At 40.2% G+C, this 19054-nt stretch overlaps 1 protein-coding gene across 1 annotated transcript in view; it reads left to right on the top strand.

Moving 5' to 3' along the window:
- The window catches only part of LOC109474383 (unconventional myosin-VIIa-like), a gene marked incomplete at its 3' end in the record, with an annotated part of 39629 nt that extends 20708 nt beyond the window's left edge, over positions 1-18921 (top strand). The window contains exons 8-12 of the mRNA XM_019774683.1: positions 5846-5909; positions 7094-7207; positions 16229-16287; positions 17685-17814; positions 18826-18921. Coding sequence (XP_019630242.1) covers positions 5846-5909; positions 7094-7207; positions 16229-16287; positions 17685-17814; positions 18826-18921 — 463 coding nt within the window. The remainder of the gene's footprint in view (positions 1-5845; positions 5910-7093; positions 7208-16228; positions 16288-17684; positions 17815-18825) is intronic.
- Positions 18922-19054: the final 133 nt, after the last annotated feature.

Raw genomic sequence — 19054 nt, 5'->3', positions numbered from 1 at the left:
TTATGCAAATGAGGTCCTGATTTGAATAAATTATGTTTAATGATGTTCACCTCAATTTAACTTTCAAATACCACAAGTATGAAATTCCAGGCAGTTATCATTACATAATTTTAAAATTTCTCATTAATTATGCAAATTAAGTCATTATTAACATAATCAATATCTTCCTGTGTTTCTCTCGTTGTCAATTACCAATGTCACAAGCTTCAATTGTCCTATCATGGAATACAGCTGATTTATAGAATTTCCCCATTAATTATGCAAATTACATCCATATTTGCATAATTGTCACATAATTATATTAAGCATCACGTAAGCTACCTACATACCGAAAATTACGACGATCCGTCAACTGGTTCTTGAGTTGAATATTTTCAAGAATATATCCCTGCAGTTCCAGAGCAAGCCGCTAGGGGACCCAAACTCACGTCACTTCTTCCCCATCACAAGAGCTATCTACCATCCAAATTTCATCACCATAGCATGTCTAGATCAAGAGATATCAAAACCGGAAGTTCAGCTGCAGTACCATAACAAGCCGCTAGGGGATCCAAAATCTAATCATTTTGAGGTCTCATCAAGACCTACCCACCTACCAAGTATCAAGACAATCCATCAAGGCCTTCTCAAGTTATCGTGTTTACAGACACACACACACACACACACACACACACACACACACACACACACACACATACACGAACGCCCCTGAAAACATAACCTTCTTGGCGAAGGTAATTAACAGTAACTATGTGTTTATGTAATGTTATTCAGACATGACAAATACCTGACAATGCTATCATGAGGTATGGAAGTATAGTTTTAGGTGGCTGATCACGAGATGTGGGTATGTGTACATACGAGGGTGGATCAAAAAGTTCTCGGCCTCACCTAGAAAAGAAAGGTCAAACTCCTATTCTTTAGTATAACTGTATACTATGACGTCTTACATCACTGCACTCAAAAATTCAAATTTTTATATTCATTAATTAGCACGTGACGCCCCGTGAAAATGGGGCGGGTGAGGGCAAAATCACAAAATGGCCGCAACAGAAGCGTGTGCTGTGATCAAGTGTATCGATAAAAAGGGATGTCTCGTAAGGAAATCCATGAACACATGATCAGGACACTTGGTGATGACTCTCCTTCTTATTTAACTATAAAGAAGTGGGTTGCTAGCTACAAGCACTTCAAGGTGAGCACCAAAGATGAACATATGTCAGGATGCCACAAATCAGCACCATGGACATTCCAGTTAAGGCCATCCATCACATGATATAGTAAATGGCAGATGTGAGACTGTCCAACATGTAGCAGAGTCTTTAGCCTGTGTTGTGGCTCTGTTCACAATGTTTTGTCAGACATCCTGGGGATGAGCAACCTGTCTGTAAGGTGGGTGCCTAGAATGTTTTCTGAACATCAGAAGTTAAACAAGCTGGACATTTCAAATAACGAATTCAGTCCAATCCATGCAAATACCTCAAAACATTTTTCACCCAAGATGAGACATGGGTTCACCACTTTCACCCCAAATCAAAACAACAGAACAAACAATGAATAAAGAATGTTTCCCGGCCCCCCAAGAAGTTTTATCGAGTTTCATCCGTTGACAGGGGTTTTGTCACTGTTTTCTGGGACAGCAAGGAATTCGAAGTAAGCATGATTGACTACATGCGAATAGGTTAAAGCATCAATGGGGAGTACTATTTAACAGAATAGCAACGTTACAGTTGAGGACAACGATCAAAGAGATAATGAGAGGAAAGCACCGAGCTGGCGTGCTGACAATGCACCTGTCCACACAGCACAGGGGTCAGTGACAGCAGCAAACGAATTTGGCTTTGAAGTCTAACCCCACCCTTCCAATTCACCTGACCAAGCACCCTCGGACTTCTACCTATTTCCTAAACTGAAGTTCCACTTACGTGGTCAACGTTTTTATGGTAATGATCACGTCATCAGTGCGGGTGAGCCCTATCTGGGGGCTCCAGATTCAACCTTCTTCCACAAGGGGAAGACAAATCTGGAACATCACTGGACCAAGTGCATTGCAGTTAGAGGGGACTATGTTGAAACATAGTGTAAGAAAATGTTTTCTGCCACGACGTTTTCTAGGTGAGGCCGAGAACTTTTTGATCCACCCTCGTATATCTGTTTGTCTGGACAGCATGTGGGTGTGGGGAAGATTGACAGGCAGAATGACCGTAGGTCAAAGATCTCAGGATCTAGCCAGGAGCCAGCAGGTCGACATTGGAAAACTCAAGAAACCAATGATTGCAGACAATCTGTACTTTCCAGACATCTGAAGACATGTTAGTTAGTTAGTTAGTGATTGGTTTATTGAAAAGAACAAAGAACATATCAGACTTGCAGTAAAAACTGAATTGTGCTGATATTTATAACTTACACATTTGTAGGATTATACAATACTAGTAGATATAAGAGGGCAACTTACACTTGTAATATACTAAATTTATAAAAACCATCGTCGTCATCATATTATTATAGCAATATAAGTAAAACAATATAATTTCTCACGAGTAAGATCACTACTGTCATTCTACATTAAAATGACTGAAAGTCTTTGAAGTTTTAAAAGTTAGTCTGGTACGAGCGCTAAGGATATGTACAGTTGGCGGTAAGAATTCGATTTGACACGATAAACAATCAATAGTACTGAGATTAGGGTCCAACCCGATTAAAAATTCAGTTAAGAAGTTTATAGTCCGACCTGGAGTTTTGCTAGTGCAGGGATCGCACTGGTTGTGTAGCGCTTAGTGCCCTTGGCCTGGCAGTAATGGAGAGAGTTCCTTAGCGATCTACCGTGTAGTTGTCCTTTAGTCGATGGCAGCCAGGAGCGGAAACGTGACGATTGATTTTGGTTGCAAAGTTAGTGATGGCCTAGCATAATCCTACAGGCCCGTTTTTGAACCCGTTCAAGCCGGTTGACTTGCATATATAGACCTGTTTAAAGTTAAAACTTTTGATCCAACACAAAAAATTCTCTCACCTAGAGCACCAAGCTCTAGGTGTATACATGTACATGTAACTACCAACACAGATGAACTTTCATGACATATATAGACCTCTTTATCATCTGATACGTGGTTCATTTAGTAAAATGTATGGGTCCCTAACTCTGAAGTTTTTGAAGATGGCGCGGGATCCAGACAAGCCACTGTACAGCATCTACCGACAGCCTTATGTACAATGTACATGTATGTATACAATGTTACCTGGCCATTGACAAGCTGTCAATATAAAAAAACATACATCGATGGGGAATTTCATAATTGGAACATGTGTAAATTAATCAAAGTTAACATCATGTTTATTATGTTAATTTAGAGGTCATTTGCATGATTAAAGAATAAATTTACATGTACATGTCAAGCCCATATTTCATGGGGGTATGAACTCTCAGAACTCTTGTTTGCAGCTTGTCATACTGTACCGAAATCGCACCACCTCAGACTATACAGGAAAAAAAGATGGTATTATACATGTATACATATAAGGTGATGATGTGAAGATTTGGTAACAAAAGGTTGAACCTGACGCATTATTCCAAGCACAGAACATGAATGACATGAAAATCCCATTTCAGTTTGCTGTCTAGAACTCCAAGGTATTTAAAAGCTGGAACTACTTCAAGGGGGTTTCCATTCATTCATGCTTGTAATTGGTCTTTTCCCCTAAGCCGATGCCTTGTGCCAATAAGCATGGCTTTGCACTTCTTGGCATTCACAGAGACAATTAGCCAAAAACCATTGATGAAGATGGTCCATATCAGACTGAAGAGCCCTTTGTATGGTTTCAGAATCAGGATGGCTGAAGCATACCTCAGTGTTATCAGCATATAACTACAAGGCAATTTTGCTGTATGCATTTTGGCATATCATTTACGTACATTATAAACAAAAGCGGTCCGAAAATGGTGCCTTGAGGCACAACACTTAGCCTACAGAAATTAGATGTTTGTGCATTAACAGTTACCGGTATGCAGTGATTGGAAGGTTTTAAAAGGTCATCACTTGTTTTCACAGATTTTAGAGGCTGCACCCTTGTTGGAATCTTTTGGAAATGCCAAGACAGTCAAGAATGACAACTCTAGTCGTTTTGGCAAATACCTGGAACTGCAATACACAAAGTAAGTTCCTTCAACTTAAACTTCCTGTGATTAGCAGGATTAGCAATTACATTTTACAGAAGGCAAGGATTTTTTTTCTGGAAATTTTGTTGACTCAATTCTGTGTTGCCTTTCAATGGGTATTGTTGCTGTATATTATTATTTATTGATAATGATACAAAAGTCATGTCATTGTTTGGGCACAGACAAACTCAGCTGGTGATGGCTGACCAACAAAAAGTACAGGCACAATACAAAATGTAGAAGGAATCAGAGATTCCAAACCTCAGGGAAGTATATAACGCATGATGATCACAACGACTGAAACTTTCAGCAATGTTAAGAGCAACACTTATATATATGTATACAAGAAAAAGATGTCACAAACATAATTCACAATACAGCATACGTTTTCTGGAAGTCGTGTGGTGTAAGTGCCATCATCTTGCACCTAACATCAAAACACCTGTTGTGTAACAAACAGGTCAGCAACCACTTCGCATGCCTGTATTCTATGAAAACAATCTCCAAGAAGGTCATGTTTGTTATCATTGCTGTTGCTGTAGGTCTGGAGCATTTGTTGAAAATTTTTTGAAGGTGGATAACTCAAGAACCTGTTGACAGATCATGGTGATTTTAGTATGTAGGTAGCTTAATTGATGCTTGACATACAATGTAATCAAATGCAATCCTTCCTCTGGAGGCAATAAGTAATCTGTAGAAGACATTCCGTGTATGATGCACGATTTTTTACTGTATGTGCATCTTTTTATTGCCTTTCACACTAAAATATGATATTATGAGATATGACAGTGTCAAATGTTAGTTCTGCCTTAAGCCCCTGTCAAGCATTCAGGACTTTTCCACACATATATATATAGCCCCTGACCACTACCAAACCAAGCGGACTCTACTCTCAGTTGGGAATAGCCTGGAATCCATCCATCCAGCCCCAGTTTTCATCCTGTAACGATGCACATTCAAGCACAATTTTACTTTCTTGACTTTTTACAAGTGCTTGGGAGGCAGACACAACACAATACAACCTTGCCGACCAACTCTCAACCAGAGATGACCTTGTTTACAACTACATGTTCATGTTCTAGAGAAGATTGGCAATGGGTGGCCATGGTTAGAGGAATTAGTTTACCGTAAGGCCACACCAATTTAATTTCTTGGTTAACGGATTTTTCTAGAAAAATAATGAAGCGGGCGGGCGAAAAAAAAATAAAAATAAAAACAGGCCTAGGCATCCTATTATGGCCCAAAATGGTACGATAGGAGCCATGAAGTCAACACACCAGGCTGGTTCAAAATCTAAACAATGAATTTTGAACTTTTAATGATACTCCTGCATTGAAAGATGGAATAACTGTAACAACTAGGAAGAAAAGGACTGTTTTCAACTGTTCAGGGCAAAATATGAGCATTTTGCAGTTGATTCTGAATTTTTATTTTTATTTGCAAATCAGAAAAAAATGAAGCGGCGAATCCGTTAACCAAGAAATTAAATTGGTGTGGCCTAATGGTTTTTTGTATCGAATGCAGGATTGCTTCAGGCACTGGTAGAAAATCAAGGAATTCCCAGGCCAAACCTAGCCTTTTTCCCTTGCCATAGAAATATCTATTATTATATTGATAATAACTTGTACACATCAGGACCATATATATGAGTGATGTTGTGTTCTATAATATTTGACTCTTGTGTTACCACAGTGGTGTCATCACAGGTGCAAAGACAACTGACTACCTGCTGGAGAAGTCCAGGATAGTTAGTCAGGTAATTTTCATTTTACAACAGTTAAAATGAATTTATATATAGTGACTAGTAAAAAATTATTTTTTCCAAGAGAGTCCTGAAGATGTTAACAATAGTGTCCTTGAGTTTGGTACATGTAACAATAACTTGGAGAAAAAAATGTTAAAGGAGTACTAACCTCCAGAAGGGGGTGCTATATTCCGACAGGCATTAATTTTAGGAAGTGAAAAATGCATATTACTTTACAGTATACAATTAAATGCCCATTTTGCGCGCAAGTCTTAAAACACATCGAATCCAGGACAAACTCTCCAAAAACCCTCAAAACTATCCCAGAATACAACACGCTACCCCATTGGTATCTATGTTTTAAACAAAAAGTTACGTTACAGACCTTATTTCGGGGACTGTAAGAAAAGTTTGTACAGTTTTGTATTCTTTGGTATCTTACCAACCATTGCCCTTCTTGATGTCCTTATCGCCCCTCATTTATGCCGAAAAAATTGATGATGAAAAAAACGGTGTAATCTAGTTATCTTATCCATAAGTGGCGTAATCTAATTATCTGTTCAATTAATACTTACATGCAAATAAGTTGAGAAAGCACGCAGGATGACACTGGCGATCACTGCATTAGACATCCTGATAAATATAGTATTCAAGCCACAGGTGAAGCAAAGTAAAGCAAGTAATTTCTCAATAATCGGCTTGTTAGTGTGCTTGTCTCCTACCATTTTCGCTGAAAAATGTTTATGTTGACTTGACGCGTATGAATATTGCGTAAGCCAGAGTTCCCGAATGTATTGATTGCGGTTCAGCATGGGGGAAAATTGATATTGATATCGCTTTACAAACATGCGCCGCGCAAGTACAGAATTATGTAAAAAGTCTGCTAGTTATGTATTCATTGCAGCATGATGTATCGGAAAATAGCACTCCCTTCTGGAGGTTAGAAACTCTAAGTACCCATAGAAACTCTAAGTACCCATAGAAACTCGAAGTACCCATAGAAACTCGAAGTATACACACAGGAAAAAAATTGTACTTATGGTCTTTCGTAGAATTTCGTAGAAACCACCGGACTGCTTTTTCCACCCCCAAATCGGACCGGACTGCTTTTTCCGCCAATCGGACTGGACTCCTTTTTCCACCAACCCTTGGTCCAGGCCCTAGTAATCATGCATTAATTTTGTTGTTTACTGCAGGCTCCATATGAGAGGAACTACCACATTTTCTATGAGATGCTGGCTGGTATGACAGAAGCAGACAAGAACAAGTATGGCCTCCAGCAGGCACAGTCTTACTACTATCTCAACCAGGTAAGGAAAACAGCCAGAAAGTCAACATCTTAGCTGGTGTGTTACACCAAAGTGCGGTTATACCGGCTATACAGGTACAGATATTTGATGAAATGTAGATTTTAAAAATATTTTATATTTTCGTCATGGTAACGGTATAGCCCAATATTGATATTAGTAAGTAGAATAAAATAAATCAACTTTTGTGCTGGTTTTATTTTGGATTCGTGGTTTTTATACTGCATACCATTAACTATTACCTTCTCCAACAAGGTTATGTTTTCAGTAGCGTTTGTCCGTCCGTCTGTCCGTCCGTCTGTCTGTCCGTTGTTCTGGAACTGCGGGAGCGTTTGTTGAAAAAAGTTCAAAAGAGGATAACTCATAAACCAGTTGATGGATTGTCATCATTTTTGGTATGTGGGTAGCTGAAGTGATGCTCAACATAACCAGATGATTATTATGCAAATCAGGAGCTAATTTGCATAATTAATGAGGAAATTCTATAAATCTGCTTTTTTCGATAATAGGACTATGAAACACTTGTGACATGTAATTGAGAATGAGAAAAAAACATCTTAGGATATAGATTATGTAAATGAAGACCTAATCTGCATAATTTATGGGAATTTTTATAATTGTCATAGTTGTAACTGCTGGGAATTTTATACTTGCCACATTTGGAAGTTAAGTGAAGGTGAACATCAATAAACAATGATTTAATTCAAATCCTGACCTCATTTGCATAATTTATGAGGAAGTGCTATAATAGCCTTTTTGTTAGGATAAGGCTATCATTGGGTGGAGAATATGATCAACTGGCATAATTCATGCAAATGAGGCTCTAATTTGCGAAATCATTGATTAAAATTGTATAACCCGTCAACCGCAAGGGTTCACATCATTTGGCGAAGGTATGAGGTCGTGGAACTCTTGTTCTTAATGTCACAAATACTCCCTCATACTCCGGTTTTGTATTTTCTACTGATACTATAAGACTGGGGAATGCCTAGTTTCAACTGCAAACTTTAAACACTGTGAGGATGGCCTTTTCCTTTGTACTGTGAAATAACAGCACTGAAAAAGTAAATTCATTTAATTTTATTTACTTAGTGGGCTTCACCATTGCAATGGTAGAACATAATGTCACCCTCGGGCCGGTAGCACCTTAAAGTTAGAAGGTTATGTTTTCAGAGGCGTTCGTGTGTGTGTCTGTGTGTGTGTCTGTAAACACGATAACTCAAGAAGGCTTAAATGGACTGTCTTGATACTTGGTAGGTGGGTAGGTCTTCAGGTTTTTGATATCTCAGGATCTGGACGTGCTAGGGTCATGAAATTTGGATGATAGGTAGGTCTTGTGCTTGGGAAGAAGTGCTTGCTCAGGAACTGCAGGGGCATTTCTTTAAAAACATTCAAAAGATGATAAGTCAAGAATCGGTTAACGGATCGTCATGATTTTTGGCATGTCGGAGATCTCATGTCTTCATCAGAGGGACATTGTGCTAGATATTAAAACAAACGTTTTTTAATACTAGAAATCAATTTGGTCATTCAACATCTATTTAAATATACTCGAGTTATTTTGCTCACAAACCACAAGCACAAAAGGTCCACTGCAGTGACATACGAACTCTCCATGAAGCCCAAATTTGCACTTGACGTTGGCCTCAACAACAGTAATTTGCCTGCTAAAAATCATGGATGTCGAATCATGCCTTCAGAAGTTATTCCGCTAAATCCGCAGTCAACTACAATACGGCGAGACAATTCCATAGTCTTTCTGACGAAGACAATAACCTTATTATTCTGGGGAGAACATACATGTACCTCCATTAGCATGACTAAACATTGTTTTATATACATGTATGTCATGTTCAGAGTGTTCAATAAGAAACCTGACTGTGTAATTCATCAGTTGTAAACTTAAGGTTGATGTTATTTGGTGAAGGTATGAGGTTGTAGAGCTCATTGTTATGACATTGTCTGTGTGACAGGGAGGCAATCCCACTATACCATCCAAGAATGATGGTGAGGACTTTAGTGGTATCCTGGCAGCATTAGATGTGCTGGGGCTTCACTGCAGATGAGACAGACACTGTGTTCTCTATTGTAGCTGCTGTTCTACATCTTGGCAATGTCTATTTCGGCAGGACTGAGGTAAGAATATTTTATTTATCATGTAGAATTAATAAAGGCTGAGTCTAGTACTTACAAGCCAGGCCTCTTTGTAGCCTTAACTTTTTTATCTCTCTTGCCAATTTTTACCTCCATGAAAAATGGAGGTATTGTTTTTGGCGCGTCTGTGTGTGTGTGTCTGTGTGTGTGTTTGTGTTTCCACACATTTGTAGTCAGCATAACTTCATAACGCCTTTATGGATTGTGATGATATTTGGTATGCTGGTAAGGAAGACGAAGGTCAAGGTCAAATATGGGCCTCCTGGTGGATGATCTTGGTACTGCAGCAGAACGTCCTGTTTTTGTATCTTTTGTCCTGAACATGCTATGGTCTTGAATTTTTGGTGACAGATACCTTTTCAATAAGTGGTGTGGGTTTGGTCCCCCTAGCAGCTTGTTCTGGAACGGCAGGGGGACCTTCGGGCGAAATCTTTGAAAGCCAGTAAGTCCAGATAGGAACAACGTATTTTCATCATTTTTGGTAGGTAGGTACACAATGTAGCTGAGAGAGAGATGTACATTATTAAGGTTCCGGGTCGGAGTACTAGTTTAAATCTGACCAGAGTCTAAGTAAGTGCGCAGTAAATCGCCGGAAACGTGACTTTGAATGGTATGTTTTGGCCGCGATATCCCTGAAATCGTAATATCTGTGTACATATATTTGTATTTTCTGAAAAGCCTGTTAGTTGTAGCCTTTATAGGTGGCGTAATGTTGGTGGTCCAGCGAAGACTTCCTGGCATTTGTCCGCGCGGATGATTATGTGGCGTTTTCGCCTGACCGCCGGGATGGTACGTTCTATATGCGTTGTGGGTGTGTTCGGGCCATCGAAGATAGCGATAAACTTATCGCATCGATTTTGATTAAATTCAAATTTTGGAAACACTAGGTTCTGAGTCTTCTTTGAGTACTAAGCGTTACCCTGGGAAAATTCGTTTTTTCCATACAGCCATGGTTAAAAATGACGAAAAAAATGACCCCTTATTTAAAAATGTACTTTGATGTGCCTTATTTACCCCTAAATAAATTGGGCGCAGAAAATATCAATGAAGTGTGTTGATAAGCGGCACGGCACCCCTTTCCACCAAAAGAGTGAAAAATTCCGACCCGCGTTTAGTACAGAAATGACAGCCCGTCGGGCTGAGGGTGTCAAATTGCTCGAAATACGGAAGGAAACTCCGGTCCGAGACCTTAAGAAGACGGCGCATGCGCAGAAAATGACGTCATCGCTGACGTAAATTCGATTGATTTAAATGTTTCCAGCCGAAGCTGTCAGATTCTGAAAAAAAAACGCATCATTTTACTGTTTTGGGGTCCAAAAGTCCGGATATGTATGTCGGGTCCTAGGCGCCCCCCCCCCCCGAATCTCCGTGAAGGGCAATTTTAATCGTTTCTGGACGATAAAATGTTCTCAAATGAATTCATTTTTTATGTCATTTCATGTGAGTCGACCTCTAAATTTGACTTCCACATAACTTCGGCCAAGTCTCTCCATTTATGGTGACTACAACAGACATTTTACAGCAAAATTCGAGTGTTTTAGGCCTATTTAAGGCAAAACTAGGTTTTCTGATTTTCGGTTCAGGGCTGCTTAAAATCGCGAACTTCTTTTCGTTGGCTGGTGTTAAGTGATAGCCTAATAAGTACTTCAAGCAACTTTGCAACATTTATTTCAACTACTCGCTCCTAGCTACGGCAGCATCACCCAGATTGTGTTTTGCGCCTTGTAGAACGCAGTTTTTCACACATTTAAGGTGCGCTGTGCTACTTAATAGGCCATTCACGGCAAAGTAGTGAAGAGTTTGGTGTCGGACTCGTTTGATTCGGAAAGTGTGGACTCAGTTCTATCACCTAAGGTCAAAATCTGACGTATTCTTCATTTTAATGTAAAGCGGTGAAGCAAAAACGCGACCCCCTGCTGTTAAACTTGGACAACGCATGACGTCACTGCGTGACGTCATCGATCCCAACTTTACAAGAGGTTTTCCGCAAGTATGCAGCACAGAAAGGACGATAAAACCACATCTATCCCTAGCCAAGGACCAGAGCGGGCGTTTCCTTCCGTTTTAACTGATTTGAGAAAAGCGAAAACCCCCAAAAAACGGTACTTTTTAATTTCTCCATTGTAATGCTGCCTAGGGGCCGCGTCTTGGCAAAAGTAGCCATAGAACACAGTGTTTTTCACATGACTTTAAACCGCTGCCGCGGGAAAAGTATCGCATACAAGCCAAATTTGGATATATGATAGATATAATGTTTCTGAAGAATATTAAAATTTTTTAATGAAAATTAATCTCCTTAAGGTTCCGGGTCGGAGTTTAAATCTGACCAGAGTCTAAGTAAGTGCGCAGTAAATCGCCGGAAACGTGACTTTGTATGGTATGTTTTGGCCGCGATATCCCTGAAATCGTAATATCTGTGTACATATATTTGTATTTTCTGAAAAGCCTGTTAGTTGTAGCCTTTATAGGTGGCGTAATGTTGGTGGTCCAGCGAAGACTTCCTGGCATTAGTCCGCGCGGATGATTATGTGGCGTTTTCGCCTGACCGCCGGGATGGTACGTTCTACATTGTATATGCGTTGTGGGTGTGTTCGGGCCATCGAAGATAGCGATAAACTTATCGCATCGATTTTGATTAAATTCAAATTTTGGAAACACTAGGTTCTGAGCTTCTTCGAGTACTAAGCCGTTACCCTGGGAAAATTCGTTTTTTCCATGCAGCCATGGTTAAAAATGACGAAAAAAATTACCCCTTATTTAAAAATGTACTTTGATGTGCCTTATTTACCCCTAAATAAATTGGGCGCAGAAAATATCAATGAAGTGTGTTGATAAGCGGCACGGCACCCCTTTCCACCAAAAGAGTGAAAAATTCCGACCCGCGTTTAGTACAGAAATGACAGCCCGTCAGGCTGAGGGTGTCAAATTGCTCGAAATACGGAAGGAAACTCCGGTCCGAGACCTTAAACGCAAATTATGCAAATGAGGACTTTATTTGCATAATTAATGAGGAAATTCTATAATTACAGTGTTTTACATTATAGTACTTTCATACATGTAATGTATGTAACCTATGGCAGATACTTTGCCATGAATGGCCTATTAAGTAGCACAGCGCACCTTAAATGTGTGAAAAACTGCGTTCTCACAAGGCGCAAAACACAATCTGGGTGATGCTGCCGTAGCTAGGAGCGAGTAGTTGAAATAAATGTTGCAAAGTTGCGTGAAGTACTTATTAGGCTATCACTTAACACCAGCCAACGAAAAGAAGTTCGCGATTTTAAGCAGCCCTGAACCGAAAATCAGAAAACCTAGTTTTGCCTTAAATAGGCCTAAAACACTCGAATTTTGCTGTAAAATGTCTGTTGTAGTCACCATAAATGGAGAGACTTGGCCGAAGTTATGTGGAAGTCAAATTTAGAGGTCGACTCACATGAAATGACATAAAAAATGAATTCATTTGAGAACATTTTATCGTCCAGAAACGATTAAAATTGCCCTTCACGGAGATTCGGGGGGGGGGGGCGCCTAGGACCCGACATGTATATCCGGACTTTTGGACCCCAAAACAGTAGAATGATGCGGGGTTTTTTTCTAGAATCTGACAGCTTCGGCTGGAAACATTTAAATCAATCGAATTTACGTCAGCGATGACGTCATTTTCTGCGCATGCGCCGTCTTCTTAAGGTCTCGGACCGGAGTTTCCTTCCGTATTTCGAGCAATTTGGCACCCTCAGCCCGACGGGCTGTCATTTCTGTACTAAACGCGGGTCGGAATTTTTCACTCTTTTGGTGGAAAGGGGTGCCGTGCCGCTTATCAACACACTTCATTGATATTTTCTGCGCCCAATTTATTTAGGGGTAAATAAGGCACATCAAAGTACATTTTTAAATAAGGGGTCATTTTTTTCGTCATTTTTAACCATGGCTGTATGGAAAAAACGAATTTTCCCAGGGTAACGGCTTAGTACTCAAAGAAGCTCAGAACCTAGTGTTTCCAAAATTTGAATTTAATCAAAATCGATGCGATAAGTTTATCGCTATCTTCGATGGCCCGAACACACCCACAACGCATATAGAACGTACCATCCCGGCGGTCAGGCGAAAAACGCCACATAATCATCCGCGCGGACAAATGCCAGGAAGTCTTCGCTGGACCACCAACATTACGCCACCTATAAAGGCTACAACTAACAGGCTTTTCAGAAAATACAAATATATGTACACAGATATTACGATTTCAGGGATATCGCGGCCAAAACATACCATTCAAAGTCACGTTTCCGGCGATTTACTGCGCACTTACTTAGACTCTGGTCAGATTTAAACTCCGACCCGGAACCTTAATAATGTACATCTCTCTCTCAGCTACATTGTGTACCTACCTACCAAAAATAGATGAAAATACGTTGTTCCTATCTGGACTTACTGGCTTTCAAAGATTTCGCCCGAAGGTCCCCTGCCGTTCCAGAACAAGCTGCTAGGGGGACCAAACCCACACCACTTATTGAAAAGGTATCTGTCACCATTCTTAATTTTGAGGTTGCATTTATGGTGCAATGTTGCAGTTTTCTGTCCATGATTTACCCATCTTTTGATCTTGTATGTGATTGATTTTGCAGGAAGAAATAGCAACAGTGATTAGCCAATCAGAGTTGAGGGTAGTAGCAGAGCTTTTGCAGCTACCCTTTGATGGACTTCATTCTGCAGTCACAGCAAACTAACGGTCAGTGTTACATGAACAGTACACGGTGGCAACATTCTGTTCCAAGTTTGCTTCCTATACTAGCTTCTTGATGATGACAAGTGAGTATGGATGTGAACACTTGTTACTAGCACCAGTCCTTAATTATTGCATGTTATCAATGATGGTGTCGGAGTTTATGTCAGAGACAGCCTCCCGTCAAGTCTCCTCGACATCTCTGTTCCTGACGTGGTCGACTGCTTGTGGGTAGGGTCAAGGCCCAAAGGTACTGAATGGAATGTATTGTGCAGTGGACATATGTGCAGTGTATTCCCAACCCAACATGGCTCACAAAGAGTTACTCGTTGACTGCCTCGGGTTGGCGTAACAAAACACGCAAGCCACAAGCTGCGCCAAGTTGTAAACCTACCTACACAGGCCAAGTCACCCTGTATCTCCTCATCACTAACCTGTCATCACATTACTCACCTCCAACCATCTTACCTCTGTTAGCATCTACATTGTCATACCATAGTGAACCTTCGACCCAAAGCATAGATCTGTGATCAACAAGACCTATCAAAGACTCAGCTTTGTGACTTTTTGGGCAGTGGATTGTAAGGAGCCCGCCCTATCACTATAATTGTCGTCGACAGCAGATCACAGTAATGAAGAGTGACATATCTGTAATGAGCACAACACGACTAACAACCGGCGTAGAGGGAGGAACCCCGGTTTTGAGGAAATAAAAGAGGGAAAATTGTAGCAACTTTTCCAGCTCAGGGCTAACCGGGGGTTTTCCCTGAAGTCTGCGGAGTAGAATGGGGAACTACCTTCACAACAACCGTTACTCAGCGCCTTCAGCAGAATAAACCTGTCCTGTCACAACGAACTGTGCCTCCCCTCGACCTCACACAGAGCTTACAGGATTACATCACACCGCTACCACCGCCTGCAAATCCCATGCTTTGTATGCAACACTCCAGGTTAATACTTACAATGTACCATTTCATCTCGTTGAAGGTCTCTTGTTCACAGCTAACAGCTGGGAAGGAAGGATCGCTCCACCTGGAAACACTTCAGAAACACTTAAGGAACAAATTTCAAGGAAGGTCAAGGCCTTAAAAAAGTCGTACTACAGTAGTCCACTGAAGCAAAATCTAAGAAGGACAATGCCGCAGAGTGGCACAAGGAGATTAAATCCATGATAAACTATCTTGTTTCAAACCTGTAATTGACCATAGGTACCTGCTAGGTACCATTATGGAACTTGACCTTTACCCATCCACCAAAACAACTATCCTCACCTTCATGAGATGCTCTTAACATACCAAAACATAAACAGCCCGCTACAGCATCGTACGATCATGACAACTTAACCATATTCCAGCTTGATCTATGTGCACCTCTCCACATCCGCTACTTACCTACCCAGTATCATTATGATTCATTCACAGATTCACAAGTTACTCTGTACTCAAAAAGCAACAATTCATGAAAGTCTTCTGAAGTACTGTTGGAAAATACTGTTTTCAGCCTTGTGTTACGTTTCTACAACCACTAACCACCTACAAAAAATAATTAAGATCCATCCACAGCTTCTTGAGTTGTGCTGCTCAGGCAGCTGCTGACAAACATACAGACCCACATCATGGCCAAACCCGAAACATAACCTTCTTGGTGAAGGTAAATATGTCTCAATCCGAATCATTGTCCTGACGCAATTCAGCTGTTCTGGCTGCAATGTTTGTGACAATGAACACGGAAACCTGACCTTCCCATGTCACCAGCCTGAGCCTGTATGTAAAGTGGTCCTAAGCATGAAAATTCATGAAGAAATGTTAGAAGAAAAGACTTTGTTGATCTCAGAATTTTTTTTGTCCACAGTCTTTATGATTTAGTAATTTCATTTATTATCTATATTGTGCACTTTCCATAATATTGCATATCAAGTTGAAAACAGATGAATTGTCCTACTAATGACAGTGTTTGCCAGGACACATTTCTGATCACTTTTTGATCAGGTTTTGGATCTTCAAAGGAATCTTTTTGTTACGTCAGGAATTAGTTCATGTGGCTGATGTTAGTAGTTTGTCGTGCCAAGTTGACACAGTTTTTAATTTAAGAATTGTAACTTTGCAGATTTTTAGTAGACTAAGTGTTATTCTGTCATATTTTTTGTGTAGGAAGCACATGGAGAAAAGATTTATTCATCCTACAGTGTGGAACAAGCTTTGGAAGCAAGGTACAGATTGAAATACAGTCATGTAGAACTAATGACAGGATAGTCAAAGAGTGGAAATCCAGTGCTGGTAACCTTACATGTACATGTACATGTATATCAGTCAGGACTTTCAAGGTTGAAAAACTGTTTTTCACTTTTCCCATATTTTGGTCCAGCCCCCGTTCCAGCCCCAGAGCAAAGAAATTTAAGTCCCTCAACAAATTTATGTTGGTGGAAAAACTAGACTTGTAGATTGTTTGAAGAGTTAAATTAATAACGAGAGGGGTCCTAATTCCGACCTATGTTCCATGCAAATGCACATACCTTTGGTAATAGTTTGTCTGACCAAAAACCCGCACAATATAACATTGACAGATAAGATCACAACGATTAAAGCTGCACAGCTGTGTATTTCACTTGAGTGTAGCGCCTTGCACCCAAGCGTAATGGTTCACGAAACTTACGGCAGGTTTTTGGTCATTTTGCTGGTGGAACATTTATCGCAATAGGGGTGCCCTAATTCTGACCTAGCGTTTAACACAGGTCGATCTGAGAAGAGAGTTTAGACATTATAATACACAAATTAGGCCATGTTGATTTGATTATATGGATGACATCCTCTGGGAACCCCAAAACTGATGCGCACGGGCGAATTAAAAAAAAGTTTTGAAAAAAAAAAAGTTGCTTTCACTATGAAATCTACGTGGTCATGAAGGTTGAACAAATGGCACAGAATATGTTATGGCGAATAATCTACTCTTCGAATTCATTTCTTTATATTTTTGTCTTTTTTCCTTTGATTTTGGCATTCTACGACATTGGTATCGTTTCTAAATGTTTTCCTTGCAACATATGGTATATTTTTGCTCATTTAGCAACTGTTTTGCACGATTTACAGTATGGTTGAAAACTTTTTTTTTTTGGAAACGGCCGAAAATTCATGCGCGCGCGGATGTCATCCATATAATCAAATCAACATGGCCTTATGACTAAAACAATCTACAACTGTTTTTCTGTCCCAAACAAGTCTTCTTTTTACGATTACATGACTTGCTCCAAAGCAGCTGTTTGAAAAGCAAAACCAGCATTTTTGACACGCTCGTCAACCCCCGAACAAGCGTCAAATTCAAACAGATTTTTCACTCGTCTGTTGTCCGAGTGCACAAACTAAAACAAACTTTGTGAGATTACCGATCAAACTTTGTGAGATCAACACAAAAACTTTGTCCATTCTTGTGGTTATTTTTAGGCACGTGCTTCCATGCATAACGCCGCAACAAGGATTTTTCAAACTAGTACGGAATTAGGGGTAGGTCGGAATTAGGGCACCCCCGTTAGTTTCTGGATGTTTCATAATTCTGGATGCATGATGAGGTAGAAAGTGAACGACTTACATGTGCACCATTCAATGATTATAGGGATGCCATAGCAAAATCGTTGTACCAGAGGCTGTTTGTGTGGCTGGTGGAGAGAGTCAACAGGACTGTGTACAGGCAGTCTGAGAGGAGATGCAGGACCATCGGCATTCTGGACATCTTTGGTTTTGAGGTATGGATGAAAATATTGCAGTCTTCTTTCAAAGTTAACGATCCTTTAAGTCTAAGTCTTGCATCAAAATTATCAAAGTACAGAATGTCAACTTGAGGCAAAACCAACAACTTTAACAAAGAGTATGTGAAACAGAAACAGAACAAATGAATTTAGATACCTGGTGTCAATATTCAACTTTATGAAGAAGTAAATTTTGTGCCAGATTTAATCTGGACAAGTTGTTTTTTCCGTCATTTGTTTTATAAAAATTGATGGATCCTAAGCTGTACTTTGGGAATCTTGCGTGTGGAAATACACATGTGTCAATCTCTTCAATGCATGTGGAGTTGGCAAATTCTGTGTATTCCCTCCATAATTCCCAGGTTGGCACACCAGGCACACACCTATCCCCCATGTTGGCAGCACACCTGGCACACACGTGTATCCCTTCCCCTATCCCCATGTTGGCAGCACACCTGGCACACACGTGTATCCCTTCCCCTATCCCCATGATGGCACACCTGGCACACACGTGTATCCCTTCCCCTATCCCATGTTGGCAGCACACCTGGCACACACGTGTATCCCTTCCCCTATCCCATGTTGGCAGCACACCTGGCACACACGTTTATCCCTTCCCCTGTCCCGTGTTGGCAGCACACCTGGCACACTACGTTTTTCTTCCCCTATCCATGTTGGCACACCTGGCACACACGTGTACTCCCTTCCCTATCCCATGTTGCACACCTGGCACACGTGTACACTAAACAATTTATAAAGAACTATACCTACTTTTTGTTTTTTTGTAACCTCATGTATACCTTGATTCCTGAATAGACAAAAATTATGCACAGTCCATCTTTCATTTAGGTCTCTAGTCAAATGGTCAGCTGATTGTATGTACACGTAATAATTTCACATGGTTCTTGCCTTTTGTCCTTTGATATATGTTGGAAATCATATCATACTGAAGCATGTTATATGTACATGTATGTATAGCTTTGCAGCCAATGTTTTATTGCCCTCCAGGACTTTGATGTCAACAGCTTTGAACAACTTTGTATCAACTTTGCCAATGAAAAACTTCACGACCACTTCAACAGACATATATTCAAGTTAGAGCAGGTAAATGTTCAATTTACAGGAAATGGTTGGTTATGTTAGTTCTGTGCACAACAGTGATAACATTGTGAATGAAACAAATGAAACATTTTTAAAAGAGATCTGTTGGTCGAATAGTAGCTGGGATTTAAGAATT

Source organism: Branchiostoma belcheri, unplaced genomic scaffold (assembly GCF_001625305.1).
Source record: "Branchiostoma belcheri isolate BF01 breed outbred unplaced genomic scaffold, Haploidv18h27 scaffold306, whole genome shotgun sequence".
In the NCBI taxonomy this organism is placed as follows: Eukaryota; Metazoa; Chordata; class Leptocardii; order Amphioxiformes; family Branchiostomatidae; genus Branchiostoma; species Branchiostoma belcheri.
This window is presented reverse-complemented; position numbering and strand designations above follow the sequence as displayed.